Below are 21436 nucleotides of genomic sequence, written 5' to 3' on the forward strand. Positions count from 1 at the left end.
TCTTTTATAATTGTAACGGCTGCTAAAAAGGGACCCTGCAGCCAGGCAGCCATGTCTCAGGTGGAATGAATGAATCCATTTACTCCTGTCTTTCATCCTAGATTCTCTTCTCAGACCTGTTTTTAATCATCCTTTCCGAGATCTCTCTAGGACCCCATGAAGACTTAACAAGGGTTAATTTTAGATAACATGAGTGTAAAACATATTCTCATCCTGAAGTTATTCAATGATAAAGCTTTCACAGGACTCTTTTGCAAGGAAAATGCTTCGTAGCACAGAAAAATTAGCAAAATATAGATGGACTATAATGTTCCTTAAGGGTAAATATAACTAAAGGCAAGTAGGTATAATTCTTGTGAAAAATCTTCAATTGTAGAAGATGAAAGACAAGACATTTTGGAATTGAGATTTCCTGAACAAGCTAGTATTTTAGTATCTTTTAAAAATATATTTTATACCTATTTTCAATATCTTTTTTTTTGGTCTGTTTCTTCTTACTAAATTATAGCCTGTGACTTAGGTGGTGGATGATTATTCTAGGCAAAACAGTCAAGGTCTCACATGGTTTGCTTATAAATTGCCTTCCCATCAGAACTTCTGCTGTGCCTGGAATTACAGCCCCAGAAAGTAGGTGTCTCATCCTTTTTTCACTGAAGGTGCTCTGTTCCACTCCAGTGGGACCAGAAGTAGAACACTTTTAGCCACTCTCAATTAATGACAAATTGCCAGGAATTTCTTGCTATGCAGCCACTCTCTGAGAAGAAATGCGAAGTAAGTTTTGCTCCTGATAAATAGGCTGAGTTTAGGCACCTGAGTCCTGATCCCTGCAGAGCAAACTGCAGATATGGGTGGGGTGGATAAAGGAGCAGCTCTTGGAAGCTGTGTTCAGAGGCATCAATTTACTTAGCTTTTGAAAAATCCAAAAATTGCCAACTGTGGCAAAATGTTAAAAACTGGTGAATCTGCATAAATGATGTGGGGGGAGGCTCTTTGGATTATTCTTGTAACTTTAATTTGAAATTATTTCCAAGTAAAAAGTTAAAAAGAATAAATAAAAGAGGAGATGTTAGCAGAGGAGGCTGAAGAGTTAAAATTGGACTTGGCCTAAATTTTGATTTCAACCTGTAGTCAAGTTTTGAATGATTTAATCACCCTTCCCAGGAGCTCTGCCAGCACTGAATTCCAAATCTTAACACACTGTTACCAAGCAAGGACTCCCTGCCTGATGTGCATAGAAGCCAATACTGTGACACCTTTGTTTGAGAAAGGAAACAGCTTTATTGCGAGGTTGACTGGCAGGGAGGCAGGCAGGGCTCAAATCTGTCTCAGATCCAAGTTTGGGGTGAAATTTAAGGGGTTAGGGGAATTTCAAACTTGGAAGCTGACTGACTAGTCTCAAGTTACTTGTGCTGCTGGGAGCTGGATTTTCCTTATTGAAGGACTTCTCACTCCGTAAAGGGCACCAGTGGAAGCATTTCTATTCTTTGAGTTCTGTAGACTGAAGAGTCTAAGTTCCAGGGTCAGCCTGGAGGCCTGGGTTCCTGTCTTGCACATGCGCACTGCTGTCTCTGTAAAATAACTCCAGGTTCGATTAATCAACAACCTGATTTAAGGGAACAAAACCAATTTAAGCTGGTCAATGTTTTACATGCTGTTTCAATGTCAGTTGAGGGGCACCTTGATATAGTGTTTAAGCATGTGGACTTAGGCTGCCTGGGTGTGAGTCCCCACTTTTGCCAACTATAAGCTGGGTGACTTGAAGTCTGTTATTTACTCTCTGTTAATCACTTTCCTCAGCTGTAAAATGGGAATGACAATAGTACCTACTTTCTAAGGTTGTTACCAGAATGGAATGATTTAACATTTGTACAGTGTTGAAACCCTGGCTACTAACTACAGCTCTATAGCTGTCTGTTAAGATCGATACTAACCATCGTCATGTGAGCATTTTAACTTTAAAACAGTCATTTTCCAGTGACAGGAAAGAAGGGAGGACAGATTATAATCAACAGAGGCAAGGGAGGGCATTTTCAAACTGTCAAGGATGAACTCATAGGAATACTCTTCCTGCCCTGTCCAAGTCTCTGGTCAAGGAAGTAACCAGTGTCATTGCCCTCAGGCGTACCGGGGCTGCAAAGAGGTTTTGCAAATCATTGCTTTAAAGGTGCTGGGCTAGGAGGTACCTCTATCCTTTACTTCCTTAAATGGAAAATTTCAGGTCAATTGAGTGCTAACAGATGAAGTGAGATGATGTTATCCGGAATCAAGTCTATTTATCCTTTTAACCCATTTCACGCTTGTCAAAGCTTCCTTACAGCACTGTTTTAGAGTTTCAAAGACCATTTATATGACATAAAGCCTTGACCACTCCAAGTGGGATTCCTGGGGCAGTCTCAGTAGCTCTGGGAGCTTGTTAGAAATGCAGAATTTTAGCTCCCTTCCCCCCCAGACCTACTGAATCAGAATCTATTTTAAACAAGAACCCTAAGTGATTGCCCTGCACACTCAGGTTTGAGAAGCCTGGTAGAATCACTGCCTTGTTCCTAGAGCAGCATGAAAAATTCAGAAGTGACGTCTGGTTCTCCCCTTCCCCTACCTGCCCTCCCAGGGCTTCTTTATAAAACACTGTTTTACTTTCAGTGCCCTTGAACAGACTTATGTTCTGCACTCTGCCTGAATGGTAAATAGTCACATTAATTTGAATGATTCTCAAAACATGCAAGTATAGGCAAGCTACTGTAAGCCAAGTGTTTCTGGGAAGCGTGCAGTGGGAGAGGTCAAAAGATATGATGATAATTCACTTAATCTCAAGTTAATATGAGCAAGCATCAGGTAACTGCAAAATGTTTACATTTTGTTTTCTAATTTACCTGTAGTCCCACGCAGTGTCATTCAATATGCAGGGTTAATTAAGTTCTCAGTTCTGTTATGAAAAAAGTGCTGAAGCAGTTAGAATTTCTAACTCAGAAAATCAATTCAGTTGATGGGCTTTATTTCTAAAAGGAGCCACTCCCTTCCCTGTATATTTGCATATTGATTAGCCCCTTTCCATGGGCATTTTGATATTTTAATTAGGTTTCCAGTGTTTTCAGTCACTGGATTAAAGACCCACGTCCTGTTCACTCCTCCCGGAGTGTGAGAGTTTGTTTAAAATTACATTTTGTAAAAATCCTACATGGTAAAACTGTTTCGAGTCATCCTGCCCACTGCAGTTATTTTATTTCTGGAATATACTCAGCTCATTTATGGCCTAGAAGCAGGATCTTACTTTAGGGTATACCAAAAGAAGCTTGCACTTCTGTCAACCACATGGAAATGCCTCTGCATAGTACATTTTCTCTCTTTAGTAGTTGCTTGTTGTGGAAACTTACTGATTTAAATTTTTCTATCTATATCTATATCTACATACATATACATATATATACTCATATTTCTATCATTCTACTATCTTTTGGTTTATGTTACTTTTATAAGTGAATATATTTGTTAAATAGGTGAATAAACCAGTGAAAGGCCATTACCATTGACAATTGTAAAAAAATAAATAAATAAATGTGCTGTAAGTTTAGAAAATAGGCCCTTAGATCTCTCCTTGGAGGAGAAGAAATGGAAGCATCTGATCCTCAAATGAGCAAAAAAGAGTAGTTCAGGCTGTACCCATTATCTGGTGAGAAGGGACCCACCGTGTTGCCATCAGACCTCAGTGGTGTGCAGCTCACTACAGCTCCCCCCAGCATGGCACTAGTCCCTGTGATTTGGTGCATTTCATGTGAGAAGACTGCTCTGTACCTTCCTCAGATTTTTTTGTGTGTGGCTTTTGCCTCAGGCACCTGGGAGCTTTCTAGCTATTTTCATTATTATTAAATTTTAAAGAAAATTAAGTTATGTCTACTGAGAACAAAAACGTGAGTCACTGACAATGTTAAGAGTATCAGGTAGAAAACACAGCTATAGAAAGTCTGTTAATAGGTAGGAAAAGGATCACCTAGTGTAAAAGAAGGGAGATAGAATGATATCGTGGTCAAGACTCAGGAGTTTTGGAGTCAAGCATATTGGATTGAAATCCTGGCTCTACTACTACTGGTGGTTTGAACTTATTACTTGTCCTTCTAGAGTTTTGTTTTGGAATACTTTCAGGCTTATAAATAAACTTGGAAAAATTATTGAAAGGGTTCCCATATAGCTTTCACCGTGCTTCCCCAAATATTAACACCTTACATACTCATGGTACAATTACCAATACCAAGAAATTAATGTTGGTGTGATACTCTTAATGAATCTATAGGCCTTATTCACATTTTGTGAATTGTCCCCAAACCATCTTTTTTCCTATCCAGAATCCAATCTAGGACCTACATTGCATTTATTTGTCAAATCTAGTCTCGTCTCCTCCAGCCTATGACAGGTTCTGCATCTTTCTTTATCTTTCATGAACTTGACATTTTGAAGAGTCTTTGCCAGTTATTTTGTACAATGATCCTGATTTGGGGTTTGTCTACTGCTTCTTCATGATTAAACACAGGTCTCTATTTTTGGCAAGAATACTAGAGGAATGATATTTTGTCCTTCATCATGCATCACATCAGGAGGTCCGTGATGTCAATATGTCTCCTTACTGGTGATGTTAACTTTGATCACCTGCTTAAGGTGATGTCTGCCAGATTTTGTTTCTTCACTGTAAACTTACTATTTTTCCTTTGGTAATTATCTAGTATCTTTTGGGAAGATACTTTGTGCATACCAACATCCTGTTTCTTGTCATACTTTCACCTAATTTTAGCATTCATACTTGCTAAATGCAGGCAAATACTTAGCATAATGTCTGATATATTAAATGCTAATTTCATTCTCCTAACACCAGTAAATACAGTAGTTATGATTATTTCAATATGACAAAACTGAAAACATCATAACGTTGCTGAGGAACATAATATCTAATTGTCATATGATTCTATTAGAAAAGCAATATGCCTGCATTGACTTTAGAAACAACATATATCAAATCATTTCCATCTACTTATTAGGAGTCAAACAGGGAGCTATTTTTATTTAGGAAATGAGTTTTAAGGAACTACTGCTATGCTAGACGCCTTCAGGTACATAATATAATATTGACTCAGTGCTTATGAAGGCCCAGGTGTCATTTGGTCGTTTGATCCTTAAAACAACCCTTTAAAGAAATGTGTTGACTACAGATGAGCAAACTGTGCCTTAAAGAAGTTAAATGATTTATGAAATCACACAGCTACAAAGTACCAAAGCTGGGATGTAATTTCAAGTCTGTCTGACTCTAAAACCATGCTAGATCATTCAAAAATTAGAAAAGAATCTTTGAAAATTTAAAAATAAAGTTCCATCTATTTCCACTAAAAGAAGATTTTAAAATTTGTGTCTATGATTAACAAAGGACTGCAATAATCTGTTCTAAGCATTTATAGGGGAATGAATGTTATGTGGACCTTATTCAGGTTCAAGAATGTTTTGTGCATTATGGAAGAATATGTCACATCCCAATTAAGAAATTAAATTTATTCATAGTTATATATAAAAAGTTATCTAATAAGGATTATTCAATCATTTTTATTTATTAGGGATATAAATATTACTGGAAATAAGACAATTTATTCAGGTATTTTGATGAAAGCCAGTATCACTAGAAATATCTATGTAAATAAAACAAAAAGTATCTTTTCTTAAAATTTGCATTTCCTCTCAAAGTTAATATTTGACATAAATAAACAAACTGCAAATGATATGATTCCAATTTACTTCGTCTAACTTTTGAAATTGTCTTTGGAAAAAATAACACCAATCTCACTTTGTCAATCATCGTCATCACCATCATCATCCCACCTATTTGACAGCTTCAAGATACAAACATGTGCCCTGCAAACATGAAATGATTTGAATGATTAAAAATAGAATGTTAAAATATATGTATAGCAATTAATGATTAATCCATGAATTTATTCTTAAATAAATGGATACTGCCGATATTTTCTCTGGACCCTTGGCTGTCATGAACTCACGAGATCAGCAGTTCCTAAAAGAGTAGTTACTACTAATTTTTTTCCCACAAGCTGCTTTCATCAAGACTATACCTTATAAAGATGAAATCAAGGCTGGGAGAACCAGAAAAGTATAACCTTATTACTGTAAATAAGAAGCTGTCTTAAAACAAAAGGCAGTTTTTTATTAATGACTTTTTAAATGGCTTTTAGGATTATCAATGTGCCCACTCCAGATTCTTAACCTAATAGTTTCTGTCTTCAAGGTCTTACAGGCATTGACTAATTAATTTATCTTTGTAATACCACTGAGAAATAGGCAAACAAGTAAACCTGGAATAGTGTTTACATAGGATTATAATTCTTGTGTTATTAGGAAAGAATTAGCAGGGATCATAATAATTAGCCAGAAGCCGGATGGCGATAGGCATAAGAAAAATATGTAAAAGAGGCAGTAAGAGGTGGGGACGCACTTAGAGATCTGTGAGTATGGCCCTAATTGCCTCTGATAGTCTGTTCCAGCAGTGATTCCGCGGGGCATGCTGTGAGGGAGCATGAGGTGGTTTTAAAAGTCACAGCCATACATGGCTGTACCTGCCATAAATTTGCAACAGACCACCTAGAACCTATATACTTCTGCAAACTTTTCAAAGCATGCTTCATAAATTTCTTCTCCCCGCTGTGATACTTCCTATGCTTGTCTCAAAATTATTGTTACCCCTCCTTTCAAATAGTCAGCTTTCTGCAGAGTGTAAGGAATTAGCAAATTCAATTGATTTTATTTATGCCACACATGCTTGTTAAAATTTCACTTCTGAGTTTTCATTTTATATTTCACCCTGTTAATTCGTTTATTGTGTCTTCACATGACAATTTTCCTAAACACTTCTTCCTTTTACCTTAGATATTTCTTATGGGATGAGATCCAAGATAGGAAAATGTTCACCATTTGTGTCATGTACATCAATTAAGTCAACTAAATTTCAAGATTACGTTTCTTTTTGTTTGCAGTGGCTTTTTGTGACAATGTCCAGGGTTCTGTTAGCCTTTTTGATTGCAGAAGGGTCCTTTGTTGCATTTACAATTTGGGTTTTTTAATTTTAATTATATAGTTAAATGATGCGTAATTAATTAGTGACACAGCAAGTCTTCTCACACCTAACCAAAATAGCTCTTCTTCCTGTATTCATCATTTCAGTTGGTGGATTATGGTCCACCAGTCACCCAGCTAGAAACCTGTCCTACATTCTAGACTGCTCTTCCCCGCTCCCAACTTTTATGTACAATTAATCACGATCCTTCCAGTTTTACTTTCTACATATATTTTCACAATCCCTTCCACTCCCATGCCTTCAGGTCTCATCTGGCTAGCTTCTGGTGATTCCTTTTAAAGAGTTTCAATGCCATCTCCTCTGGGTTAGGTGTTCTCTCTGGGTCCTTTCTCTGACTCTGCCTGGTCCTATTTGTTTATCCTTCCGTGTTGCTCTCCTGCACCATCTTCTGAACTCCTTGAAGGAAGAAACTGGGTGGGACTTACTGTATGATGTTCAGACCCTGATTTAGTGCCTGGTACATATAAGGTGTTGAATAAACGATTTCTGACTGCATGAATGAATGAATGAACAAATAAAACTTTCCTTTAGCTCCCCCCCCCCATGCCTGTTTTATATACCATACTGAGATAAAATAATGATCCAATTACCCAGAGGGTAATTATACTGAATATATAATAAATTAGCTTAAAGCCCTTCATGAAATTCTAGTGCTTAATGATTTTTGTTTATGTTTCAGTAGTTTGTGTGTGTCTGTGTGAGTGTGTGTGTGTGTGTGTCTGTGTTTGTAGGTGTTTTAAGGAGGGATGATAATTTCCAAAAATTTGCCTTTAAGTGTGACACTTCTTACCACTATATTTTCAATAGCTCAGTAATTAAGAGCATTGCCTTTGTTGTCTTTCAGATCTGGGTTTAAATTTTGGTTTCCCACTTGGGCCATTCTTAACCACCCTGATGCTGAGTTTCACTTTGAAGCAGTTAAAATCTGAACCCCATGCAGTTGTTTCATGTGTGCATATATATAGAGAGAATGCTAGGTGAGATACAGTAGGAAGTATAACTTGGGCTAAGAAGTCACGGTAGGACTCTGAGGAAGTGACACTTCGCAGTCCCTCTTGATGCTTTGCCCCATATCCCTTCTGCCTCCCTGAGTTCACTTGAAGCTGTGGGAGGCAGCTTCTAATATACTGGCAACTCCGCAGATCAAGTGCTGTGGCTCTTCTTTCTGCCTGAGGGTAAGCAAGGGTAATCCTGGGGAAGGGAGGATTCAACTGCCCACAGGAGCACCTTTGATCAACAGGAGATAGGAGTTGATGGATAAGTAGCCCAGCCTCCTAACCTCCAATGAGATGATTCTGAGGCATATTTTCCCTGCTCTTTCTCAGAAGGTCTCCAAGGGGAGACCTGGCTATAGTGGTAACACATCCAATAACTGTTACTAGTTTTTCTCTTTTCCTTGTCTCACTTTTCCCACCTCCTTTAGCAAATGCTTCCTAGGATCACCTTCCAAGCAAATTATCTGCTCCAAGTCCTTATGTCAGGTTTGGAGTACCAACCAAACTAAGCCAAGGCTTAAAGAATATGGGAGCCATGACCAACCAAGGTTGAGAGACCCTTACAGTCAGAAGAGACATCATGTTGAAGTACCAGAGCCCAGGGTTAAGGGTGGCAGTTTCAAGGAACTAAAAGTTATTCTAGAAGGCTGACCTGAGCAGAAAATATGAAGGGAGAATCATAAGGTAGGAGAGACCAGTTAGTGGTGGGTTTAGAACTCGTTTTCACTATTTTGGCATGATTCCAGGGTCAATGGGATTCTAGATTGAATGATTTCAAGTGGGGGAGTGATATGCTAGCTAGTATGGAGAATGAATTCCAGGGAAAATGGAGCCAAGACACCTGTGAGCAAGTTATTGTGATAAAAGTGATCTATACTTGGGGAAGGGTGTCAGTAGTACCTGGAGAGAAATGGGTAGGTTTCACAACTATGGAGAAGGTAACACCTTTCTAAACTGTCATTGCTATTATCAGTGTGAAGCAGGCCATGGTGATAATTAAGGTAAGCTGGTCATTTAAACAGGGAAACATTTCAATCATTGATGTTGTGCTTCAGGATAATATATCACCAATTTTTCCTTGAGAACTTATTTACTTCTCAAAAACAGTCTTTAACTTATGTATTTGTTTATCTCAACTTTATTCTAAAATATTTAAACATTTGTTGTGGCTGAGAAATTGTCATATTCCCCTGGTTCATCTTTGATATGTTAGTGATAGATGTTTAAACCAGACTCTTATTCTGGAAGTGAGCATGCCAAAGGGCTGTAAATTTTACCGATTTGCTCATGAGCATGGAAATAAATTAGAATGATGGAGAACAGTGTACTACAGCAAGTGCCTTTATAAAATTATGTCTGACCTTTTCTTTGCGATATATGATTTTGCCACTGAAGCTTTTATGTAGGGTTATTAGTAACCACTCATTTCAGTTAGTGCTGTGAAAATAGGTTTTGTTGTTCCCATTAGTCAGCATAAAATAAAAACGAAGATAAACCCTTTCTGAAGATGCAGCTTTCATTAAAAAGGAAAGAAAAAAACCTAATTGAAAATCACTGTAAATTTTGAATGATTAATATCATGCCAAATAAGTCATTAGAAATCTCTGATGGATATAAAAAAGCAATCATTTGCACAATTGGAAAGAGCTAAATTTAATCTAGCTATAATTCTCTATTTTTTTAAATTTGTATATTGGGAGAGATATGATATAGAAATTGTTGAATTTTAACATAATAACCTTTTACTATAGGTGGTTTGTACATGCTATTACGCTCTAAATCAGCCAATTAATTTCCCTATGGATCCTTTTATTTCAGCTGATCACCTTTGTTATAGCTCCCTGTTTTTCTTGTTTCTTGCCTAATAATAATATATCTGGTTCATATCATTTCAAACATACAAAAAATCTAGAGTTTCTTTTTCTTTGTTTTGCTTTGTTGTGTCTTGTTTTTATCTTACTACCTATCTATCTATCTATCTATCTATATAAAGAAAGATATATTATAAATATATATATCCCAAGCTTCAGATCCCTTTTTAGAAAAAAGAGGGGCAAAATTTATGAACTTTCTTCCTAAGTCTCTCCAGTTTTCCTCTCTACAAAGTAAAAGTAGCTTTCTAGTAACCAGCATTTTTTTATTCTTTGATTCTGTGCTTTTAAAAGTGGACATAAAACGGTTGACCCTTGAACAACACTGGGGGTTAGGGCTGCCAATCCCCGAACATTTGAAAATCCACACGCTGGTATCTCTGCCTCAAAAATAAAGAAAGTGACAAATGACTCACCCAAGGGCTGGATAGAATCAGGACTCAAACCCTAGTTCTTTTGATTTCATATATTGTGATCTCTAATCAGACTTTTCTCAACACTTGGATAATTTAAAGATCGGTAAAATGAAAACACAGATACTATATTTATTGGAAAAAAAATGCCTCATAAGTGGAACTGGCCAACGCAGTTCAAACCCTTGCTGTTTAAGGGTCACCTGTATACTGAATCTGGGGAGTTTATCGCATCTTAAAAATAAAAATATCTGCAGGTCTAGATCTGTAGGTGCAAAATATCTTGTTCTGTAAAATTGCCTTTTGTTCTGGGATGTACAGAAGATAAATTTGAATATATCATTTTGTAAAATAAAATATATATTTTTTTAAATTCAGTGAAACTTGACAGATAACGTGCTCTACTATTTCGGAGAAGATTACTCAAACTAAAAAGAACCCTAAAATTATCGTGATGGCTGACCCACTTTGCAGTGGCCAACTGAAAGACAGTGGTGATGTTAAAGAGAATAGCTTGATTCAGAGTTGAAACTTCTAGATTCTCTTTGTAACTGAAGAACAGATCAACAGACCACAACAGCACTACTTTATTCTTTTCACATACTTTAAACATTTAATTACCAGGGGAAAAAAATCTTTCTTTCCATCCAAGATTCAGGTTCTAATAGTCAACTACAATAATAGTGGTGCAAAGTAGAAGCATCATTTTTTTTAGGTGGAAGGCTCTTCATTTTACATTTACTATTATGCACATTATTGATTTTCTTTTCTGGTTGTTATTCCTTGCAGAGAGTGAATCTGTCCTTCGATTTTCCATTTTATGGCCATTTCCTACGTGAAATCACTGTGGCAACTGGGGGTAAGTGGTTTTCTACCCATTCACTCTAAATAATCTACAGTTTCACTACAGTTACTATTTTTAATTTACCCCATATTTCAAAAGGGACATTTATTGGGAAAACCATTGTCTTCTATCACAAAGTCATGGGTATAAATAAAACCTAAGAAAGAATATAGCTATTGGGGAAACTTTTCTGCAGAAAAAAATGTAGTTATAATAATTTTCAGCTTAGATTCATCTCTGCTTTCTTTCCAAGTTTTATTTCATTTTTGATAATATGGAAGACTGCATGAAAGCGAACAGAGCTTAGAAAGAAAAGGTGCTTAAGAAAGCTATGGAAGTATTTTCATTTTCTTTTAATTTATATAGTTGATCGATATAAATTTATTTATATATCAATATATACATTCACATTCAAAACCACATTATATTAACTTTAGTTATTTGGTTGGTGTTTTTTTCCCCCTTTAATGCCACCTAAGTTGACTGACAACTCATTTGAGTTTAAAAAATAAACGCTGAAATTCAGTTCGAATTCTCTTCATTTTATTTTTCTCCACAAACTTTGGAGGTTAGTTTAGAGATTAGCAATAGCCTAGAAAGGCAATTAGCATTTTTTATAGTGTATCCCAGGAGTGAGAAAAATTTATTCCTTGATTGCTACTAGCAGAAATAAGCAAAATGCCGGAGAATATTGCTTGCTTGCCTAACATGGAGTGATAGAGAAAGTAGAAGAATGAGATAAAAACATAAAAATGGAAGAGTAAGTAAAGAAGCAAGTTAAAAGAAATCCATAGATATGATGAAAAGTCTGTGGATGGCCCAAGCCTAAAGCACCACAGATCAGAGTCCCTTTCCTTCACTGGGTTTTATTATTGGTCTTCTGCTTGGTATGGGAACCATGTTGGTCACTATTACCATATTTCAGTATAAGACTTAGAAGATATGTAGGATTCAGAAAAAGATTTGTAATCAGAAATACCAATAAGCAAATAAAAGTTCTGAGTACCATCTCTGAACACTGGTAAATAAAGCTACCTCTACCTTAGGATTGTGTAGCCTAGTGGACTATTAGACAAAGTGAAGCAGAATGTGGGAGTTCCTTAGAAAATACAAATGATGACATTTGTATTTTGAAAACATCTTATTTGTAGATATTTGTAAACATCTGTCAGAATCCTTTAAGACTTTATAGAGAAATTATTATTTAAGATATTTCTTGAAGGAAGTTATAATTTCTGTGATTATGTAGGGAAGGAAGAGTAGGTCACAGGGAAGAATATCTTGAATAAATACTATACAGAAGAGGAAATTGGTGGAATATGTTTGAGATAGTAAATAATTGAGTTTGAATGAAGCTGGGTGTAGCTTTACAAAAAATATTAAGATGTGAAAAGTAGTTTGGGACAATTTTATAACTGCCTCAAGAGTCAATCTGAGTCAATAGTCCTTAATTAGGTAAGCAATAAATGTAAGAAGCTGAACCAAGATATTTTGTAATGCTTTAAGTATAAAAAACTAAAGTTAGTACACATAATAGGAAGAATATTGCAGTAGTTTGTGTGACAAATATTGAGGGCCTTGCTGATTCTGAGGCTTCAAATGAAGGGAGAGAAATGATGCTGTTAGCAAAATTTACAACTCTAAGCAGAAGAGCTGGTTTTAGGGAAAAACAATGGCTTCCGTTCAGAAACTATTACATTTTGTGTAAAAAAAGGACTATATATAAGTAAAATTTACACAAGGACCATGTCTTTATGAGCTCACCCTGTATTTCTGTGCTAGTATAGTGCCAGGCATTTAATAGACATTTTAATTAATGTGTTGAAAGACTGAATGGAAAGAAGAAAGGTAAATTGAAAGATTGCCCCTATAAGCCATGGATTACCTCACATCCGCTCACATCTTTAAAGTATGATATGAGCATGGTTATCTTATAATATGAATATTAGGCTTGTTTTCTGACACTTAGGTTACCGGTGTTCCACTGAATTTTTAAAAGTGAATTATTAATCACATTTGTTCAAAATCTGTACACACCGTGGTGAAAATATGGGCAGCTTTGTATTTTCTGTTTCTCAAATCGTTTTATCTTTAAAAGTCTTGTCAGTGATTCAGCCAATATGAAGTAAGATTTCCCTTAGCTGAGTTGGTAGGAAAAAACCCAAACAGATGGCTATATCATGTTTACGGCTTCAAAGTACCATTTTTCTTTGAAAAGATCCTCAAAGTAAGTGAAAAATCTGGTGTCTTGAATGATCTCTGTCTTCTTTGAAGAAAACACTAATGTAAAGAAACCTTTTATATTTTTTGCTTAAGAAATGCTAGTATGGCCTTGCATATCTAAATCTATACCCTGTTTAGAGAGGCACAACTGAGATAATTTAGACATTGACCTGGGTTTCTCCAAAATGGAACCAGAATCTCCTGTAAAAGTTTTCAGCTAAATAAATAGCTTGTCTACACTTCCATTGTTTATTTATTCAATCAGTATTGGTTGAGCCCTTACTGTGTGAAAGACATAGTACATGATACTTTGGTTTGTACAGAGAAGAATAAACTGTTGTTCCTCCAGAAGCTTAGAATCTAAGAGGAAGGAGTATATGACTAAGCAATAAGACAAGGTTGACTGTGAGTATTGGAGGAGCAGAAAGTTGCTCCAAGAGGAGATCATTCTTATTGGGTGAATCAACAGGTTTGTGAAAGAGCTAACATTTGACGCTGGCCTTAAAGGACGGTGGAATTTTAGCAGGCAAAGAAGCAGGTTGAAAAGAGGTGAAGAGGGAAGGGACATTCTAGACAAGGGGATGCTGAGCTAAGTGACAGTGCTGAGCCCATTCTGAGCATATTTGGAGGTCTGTCAAGTGAACCTGTTCATCTTGAATGGAGACTCAGAGTAAGAGTCTAGTGAAGGGGAGATGGGAAGAGTGATGTAAAATACTTTGAACTTTAGACACTTGGATGATATCCAGTAAGTATTGGGTTTCTTTGAGTAAAGAACAGATCTGGCCTAATCTGGCAGTGGAGGACAGGGTAAGGTTAGGCAGTTAAAGTCAAAGAAAGAAGCAAGTTTTTCAATACTTCTACATAGATTATAGTGCCTGACGCCAGTGAAGGGCACATCATTTGAGTTGTTTGATCAAGGTTTTCAGCCAAAAGGATTCATTAAGACACAGGTGAGTAAAGCTAAGAACAGCTTGGAAGAAGACTTCTGAATCATAGATTTTCAACAGATCTCTTCTGATTAACTAGGTTTTATAAGCAGATAAACCTACCTGACAAAGGTTCATCATCTTACAAATCTTGAAAAAGTTATTAACCATGAAAGGCTTGGAAGAAAAATGGAAACCAGAAGTCAGATTAAATAAAGTTGACTGAAGGCCATTGCAAATAGACCAGGGACTGGGATTTTTAAGTAGGAACACATTGGTTTCTATGAAACTGAAATGAACAGAGATATTCTATTGACTGTCAGTTCTCTTTGAATGTGTCTGCAAATTCCTCTTGAACCTGTTTCTATGTTGGATTTAAGATAAAGAAAGTGAAATGTTAAAGCGCATATTTTAAATCACAATTCCCTTCATTCCTACCTCACCGCTTCCGCATTTCCCATGCCTCCTTAAAATCTCTCTATCTCCACAAAGACACTAATTTTGACTAAAATGAACTTAGACAATGTCTTGTGTTATTGCTAGGATCAATACCATTTCAAAACAGAGTAGTTTAAAAATACAGATATATGCATAATTTACTGTGACCCATCATTGTGTGTGTATGTGTAATATATATACATATATATTTCATTGTGAGTAAAATTAAGTTTCTAGTTAAAATGTAAATAAAAATCAAATATCCGGTCATTTATTTATAAACTACAAAAATGAATCTTTGCTTATTAAGCATTATAATTTTCAAAAGCTTCAGTCATCCATACAAATAATGTACACAATGAATTGGAAATACCATCTTATTTTTTGGTTCCCTGGCAGCAGAATCTGAAAGCATTCTTTCATCTTTCTGTTTAAAAAATACGTCACAATACAAATATTCCAGGCATTAAAAAACTAGTCCTCCGTGCATTTTGTACAGATACTTCCATTAAACGTACCACTAAGTTGTGTTGTTTGCATATCACACTGCCTTTTATTACCTTTCCATATGAATACTTTAATTGATTCTTTTTAAATCTTAGGCTGCTAAAGTGATCTTTTAAAAGCTTCAAAACGTAGATTTATGTGTGAGGATTTGATTTTTTAATTCTTGCAACCATCACTAGTAATAATATTTTTCACATGAGTCCATCAGGGGCACTACATATAACTAAGATGAGAGGAAAATGGGAGGTGGGAGAGGGTGGTAAATGATGCCTGTTATAATGGGAGAGAGAAAAGTTGACATTATCCAGATAATTCTGGCCCTCAAATTTTAAGTATGTAGACAGATGCTGATTCAAAATTAAAATAGTGTGTGGAATTGCAAGCAAGTTGCACGTGAGATTAGGAATCAAAGATGACGTGAATTAAAAGGATAATAATGAACAGGTATTACTTAACCTTGTTTATGTGAAGGATTTGCCCTCCTTTCCTTTCTACGTGAATTTCTAGTTGGAGATTTAGATTTTTTTGTCAGGATATGAAAAGTTTTATTGAGAAGCCTACTTCACACACTTCTTTTTCCAGTTTGATATAATTGACATACAGCACTGTATAAGATGTCAATTTTAGTTCTATTTTATTTTCTTTGCCCCATGATAACTAATAAAATGTAAAATGTTCACTAAGTAATCAGTGTTTAGTATCTGAAAAATTAATACATGGCAATAAAAAAGGTCAAACAAACAAAAGTAAATATATACAGTCAGCCCTCCATATCCGTGGGTACCATGTCCAGGGATTCAACCAACTGCGGATTAAAAATATTCGAAAAAAAACATTTTTGGAAACTTCCAAGAAGCAAAACTTGAATTTGCTGTGAGCTGGCAACTATGCATAGTATTGATATTGTATTCACAACTATTTACATATCATTTACATTGTATTAAGTATTATACAACCTAGAGTTAATCTAAAGTATGTGGGAGGATATGTGTAGGTTTGTGCAAATACTACACCATGTTATATAAGGGACTTGAGCATCCAGGGATTTTGGTATGGGGGTAGGGGGTGTGTCCTGGAGACTGAGGAACAACTGTGTCTCCTTTCTTCCCATGCCTCCTAGTCTACTAGTACTCCTCTCAAGGGAAAAAAAAAGTTACTCTTTGAGCTATGGTATCTTAAATTCAAATTTAGACTAATTTCCTATATCTCGTCAATATTCATTTGTTTCCCCTCCCCCTTTAAGTCACCAATAAAAGAAGTTAAAAAAATAGTGCATATTATTTTGATTGGGTTTTGAAGAAGTATATTACCCAATCTTCCAGCTTCATTTTTATTTTTGCTTTCAAATAGCAATATTTTAGTTGTGGTTCCAAATAATATTTCATGCTTTTTAGAGGTACTTGATTAATAAGTTATAAAAGGCTTTTTTTTTTTAATCAGTCATCAATTTTATACACATCACTGTATACATGTCAATCCCAATCACCCAATTCAGCACACCACCATCCCCACCCCACCGCAGTTTTCCCCCCTTGGTGTCCATACGTTTGTTCTCTACATCTGTGTCTCAACTTCTACCCTGCAAACCGGTTCATCTGTACCATTTTTCTAGGTTCCACATACATGTGTTAATATACGATATTTGTTTTTCTCTTTCTGACTTACTTCACTCTGTATGACAGTCTCTAGATCCATCCACGTCTCAACAAATGACTCAATTTCGTTCCTTTTTATGGCTGAGTAATATTCCATTGTATATATGTACCACAACTTCTTTATCCATTCGTCTGTCGATGGGCATTTAGGTTGCTTCCATGACCTGGCTATTGTAAATAGTGCTGCAATGAACATTGGGGTGCATGTGTCTTTTTGAATTATGGTTTTCTCTGGGTATATGCCCAGTAGTGGGATGGCTGGGTCATATGGTAATTCTATTTTTAGTTTTCTAAGGAACCTCCATATTGTTCTCCATAGTGGCTGTATCAATTTACATTCCCACCAACAGTGCAAGAGGGTTCCCTTTTCTCCACACCCTCTCCAGCATTTGTTGTTTGTAGATTTTCTGATGATGCCCATTCTAACTGGTGTGAGGTGATACCTCATTGTAGTTTTGATTTGCATTTCTCTAATAATTAGTGATGTTGAGCATCTTTTCATGTGCTTCTTGGCCATCTGTATGTCTTCTTTGGAGAAATGTCTATTTAGGTCTTCTGCCCATTTTTGGATTGGGTTGTTTGTTTCTTTAATATTGAGCTGAATGAGCTGTTTATATACTTTGGAGATTAATCCTTTGTCCGTTGATTCGTTTGCAAATATTTTCTCCCATTCTGAGGGTTGTCTTTTGGTCTTGTTTATGGTTTCCTTTGCTGTGCAAAAGCTTTGAAGTTTCATTAGGTCCCATTTGTTTATTTTTGTTTTTATTTCCATTACTCTAGGAGGTGGATCAAAAAAGATCTTGCTGTGATTTATGTCAAAGAGTGTTCTTCCTATGTTTTCCTCTAAGAGTTTTATAGTGTCTGGTCTTACATTTAGGTCTCAAATCCATTTCGAGTTTATTTTTGTGTATGGTGTTAGGGAGAATTCTAATTTCATTCTTTTACATGCAGCTGTCCAGTTTTCCCAGCACCACTTATTGAAGAGACTGTCTTTTCTCCATTGTATATCTTTGCCTCCTTTGTCATAGATTCATTGACCATAGGTGCGTGGGTTTATCTCTGGGCTTTCTATCTTGTTCCGTTGATCTATGTTTCTCTTTTTGTGTCATTACCATATTGTCTAGATTACGGTAGCTTTGTAGTATAGTCTGAAGTCAGGGAGTCTGATTCCTCCAGCTCTATTTTTTTCCCTCAAGACTGCTTTGGCTATTCAGGGTCTTTTATGTCTCCATACAAATTTTAAGATTTTTTGTTCTAGTTCCGTAAAAAATGCCATTGGTAATTTGATAGGGATTGCATTGAATCTGTAGATTGCTTTGGGTAGTATAGTCATCTTCACAATATTCATTCTTCCAATCCAAGAACATGGTATATCTCTCCATCTGTTGGTATCATCTTTAATTTCTTTCATCAGTGTCTTATAGTTTTCTGCATACAGATCTTTTGTCTTCCTAGGTAGGTTTATTCCTAGGTATTTTATTCTTTTTGTTGCAGTGGTAAATGGGAGTGTTTCCATAATTTCTCTTTCAGATTTTTCATCATTAGTGTATAAGAATGCAAGAGATTTCTGTGCATTAATTTTGTATCCTGCAACTTTACCAAATTCATTGATTAGCTCTAGTAGTTTTCTGGTGGCATCTTTAGGAGTCTCTATGTATAGTATCATGTCATCTGCAAACAGTGACAGTTTTACTTCTTCTTTTCCAATTTCTATTCCTTTTATTTCTTTTTCTTCTCTGATTGCCGTGGCTAGGACTTCCAAAACTATGTTGAATAACAGTGGTGAGAGTGGACATCCTTGTCTCGTTCCTGATCTTAGAGGAAATGCTTTCAGTTTTTCACCGTTGAGAATGATGTTTGCTGTGGGTTTGTCGTATATGGCCTTTATTATGTTGAGGTAGGTTCCCTCTATGCCCACTTTCTGGAGAGTTTTTATCATAAATGGGTGTTGAATTTTGTCAAAAGCTTTTTCTGCATCTATTGAGATGATCATATGGTTTTTATTCTTCAATTTGTTAATATGGTGTATCACATTGATTTATTTCCGTATATTGAAGAATCCTTGCATCCCTGGGGTAAATCCCACTTGATCGTGGTGTATGATCCTTTTAATGTGTTGTTGGATTCTGTTTGCTAGTATTTTGTTGAGGATTTTTGCATCTATATTCGTCAGTGATATTGGTCTGTAATTTTCTTTTTCTGTAGTATCTTTGTCTGGTTTTGGTATCAGGGTGATGGTGGCCTCATAAAATGAGTTTGGGACTGTTCCTTCCTCTGCAATTTTTTGGAAGAGATTGAGAAGGACAGGTGTTAGCTCTTCTCTAAATGTTTGATAGAATTCACCTGTGAAGCCATCTGGTCCTGGACTTTTGTTTGTTGGAAGATTTTTAATCACAGTTTCAATTTCATTACTTGTGATTGGTCTATTCATATTTTCTGTTTCTTTCTGGTTCAGTCTTGGAAGGGTATACCTTTCTAAGAATTGGTCCATTTCTTCCAGGTTGTCCATTTTATTGGCATAGAGTTGCTTGCAGTAGTCTCTTAGGATGCTTTGTATTTCTGCGGTGTCTGCTGTAACTTCTCCTTTTTCATTTCTAATTTTATTGATTTGAGTCCTCTCCCTCTTTTTCTTGATGAGTCTGGCTAATGGCTTATCAATTTTGTTTATCTTCTCAAAGAACCAGCTTTTAGTTTTATTGATCTTTGCTATTGTTTTCTTTGTTTCTATTTCATTTATTTCTGCTCTGATCTTGATGATTTCTTTCCTTCTGCTAACTTTGGGTTTTGTTTGTTCTTCTTTCTCTAGTTCCTTTAGGTGTAAGGTTAGATTGTTTACTTGAGATTTTTCTTGTTTCTTGAGGTAGGCTTGTATAGCTATAAACTTCCCTCTTAGAACTGCTTTTGCTGCATCCCATAGGTTTTGGATCGTCGTGTTTTCATTGTCATTTGTCTGTAGGTATTTTTTGATTTCCTCTTTGATTTCTTCAGTGATCTCTTGGTTATTTAGTAACGTATTGTTTAGCCTCCATGTGTTTGTGTTTTTTCTGTTTTTTTCCCTGTAATTCATTTCTAATCTCATAGCATTGTGGTCAGAAAAGATGCTTGATATGATTTCAATTTTCTTAAATTTACTAAGGCTTGATTTGTGACCCAAGATGTGATCTATCCTGGAGAATGTTCCGTGCGCACTTGAGAAGAAAGTGTAATCTGCTGTTTTTGGATGGAATGTCCTATAAATATCAATTAAATCTATCTGGTCTATTGTGTCATTTAAAGCTTCTGTTTCCTTATTTGTTTTCATTTTGGATGATCTGTCCATTGGTGTAAGTGAGGTGTTAAAGTCCCCCACTATTATTGTGTTACTGTCGATTTCCTCTTTTATAGCTGTTAGCAGTTGCCTTATGTATTGAGGTGCTCCTATGTTGGGTGCATATATGTTTATAATTGTTATATCTTCTTCTTGGATTGATCCCTTGATCATTATGTAGTGTCCTTCCTTGTCTCTTGTAACATTCTTTATTTTAAAGTCTATTTTATCTGATATGAGTATAGCTAGTCCAGCTTTCTTTTGATTTACATTTGCATGGAATATCTTTTTCCATCCCCTCACTTTCAGTCTCTATGTGTCCCTAGGTCTGAAGTGGGTCTCTTGTAGACAGCATATATATGGGTCTTGTTTTTGTATCCATTCAGCAAGCCTGTGTCTTTTGGTTGGAGCATTTAATCCATTCACGTTTAAGGTGATTATCGATATGTATGTTCCTATGACCATTTTCTTAATTGTTTTGGGTTTGTTTTTGTAGGTCCTTTTCTTCTCTTGTGTTTCCCACTTAGAGAAGTTCCTTTAGCATTTGTTGTAGAGCTGGTTTGGTGGTGCTGAATTCTCTTAGCTTTTGCTTGTCTGTAAAGCTTTTGATTTCTCCATCAAATCTAAATGAGATCTTTGCCAGGTAGAGTAATCTTGGTTGTGGGTTCTTCCCTTTCATCACTTTAAGTATATCATGCCACTCCCTTCTGGCTTGGAGAGTTTCTTCTGAGAAATCAGCTGTTAACCTTATGGGAGTTCCCTTGTATGTTATTTGTCATTTTTCCCTTGCTGCTTTCAATAATTTTTCTTTGTCTTTGATTTTTGCCAATTTGATTACTATGTGTCTCGGCGTGTTTCTCCTTGGGTTTATCCTGTATGGGACTCTCTGTGCTTCCTGGACTTGGGTAGCTATTTCCTTTCCCATGTTAGGGAAGTTTTCGACTATAATCTCTTCAAATATTTTCTCTGGTCCTTTCTCTCTCTCTTCTCCTTCTGGGACCCCTATAATGTGAATGTTGTTGCGTTTAATGTTGTCCCAGAGGTCTCTTAGGCTGTCTTCATTTCTTTTCATTCTTTTTTCTTTAGTCTGTTCCACAGCAGTGAATTCCACCATTCTGTCTTCCAGGTCACTTATCC

At 36.0% G+C, this 21436-nt stretch overlaps 1 protein-coding gene across 3 annotated transcripts in view; it reads left to right on the plus strand.

Annotated features, from left to right (window-relative positions):
- The window catches only part of PLXDC2 (plexin domain containing 2), a 407490-nt gene that overhangs the window by 198970 nt on the left and 187084 nt on the right, over positions 1-21436 (plus strand). For all 3 annotated transcript variants that reach the window (XM_068561117.1, XM_068561123.1, XM_068561106.1), the window contains one exon: positions 11189-11258. In XM_068561117.1, the coding sequence (XP_068417218.1) occupies positions 11189-11258 (70 nt within the window). The remainder of the gene's footprint in view (positions 1-11188; positions 11259-21436) is intronic.

This window comes from Eschrichtius robustus, chromosome 1 (genome assembly GCF_028021215.1).
Source record: "Eschrichtius robustus isolate mEscRob2 chromosome 1, mEscRob2.pri, whole genome shotgun sequence".
NCBI lineage: Eukaryota > Metazoa > Chordata > Mammalia > Artiodactyla > Eschrichtiidae > Eschrichtius > Eschrichtius robustus.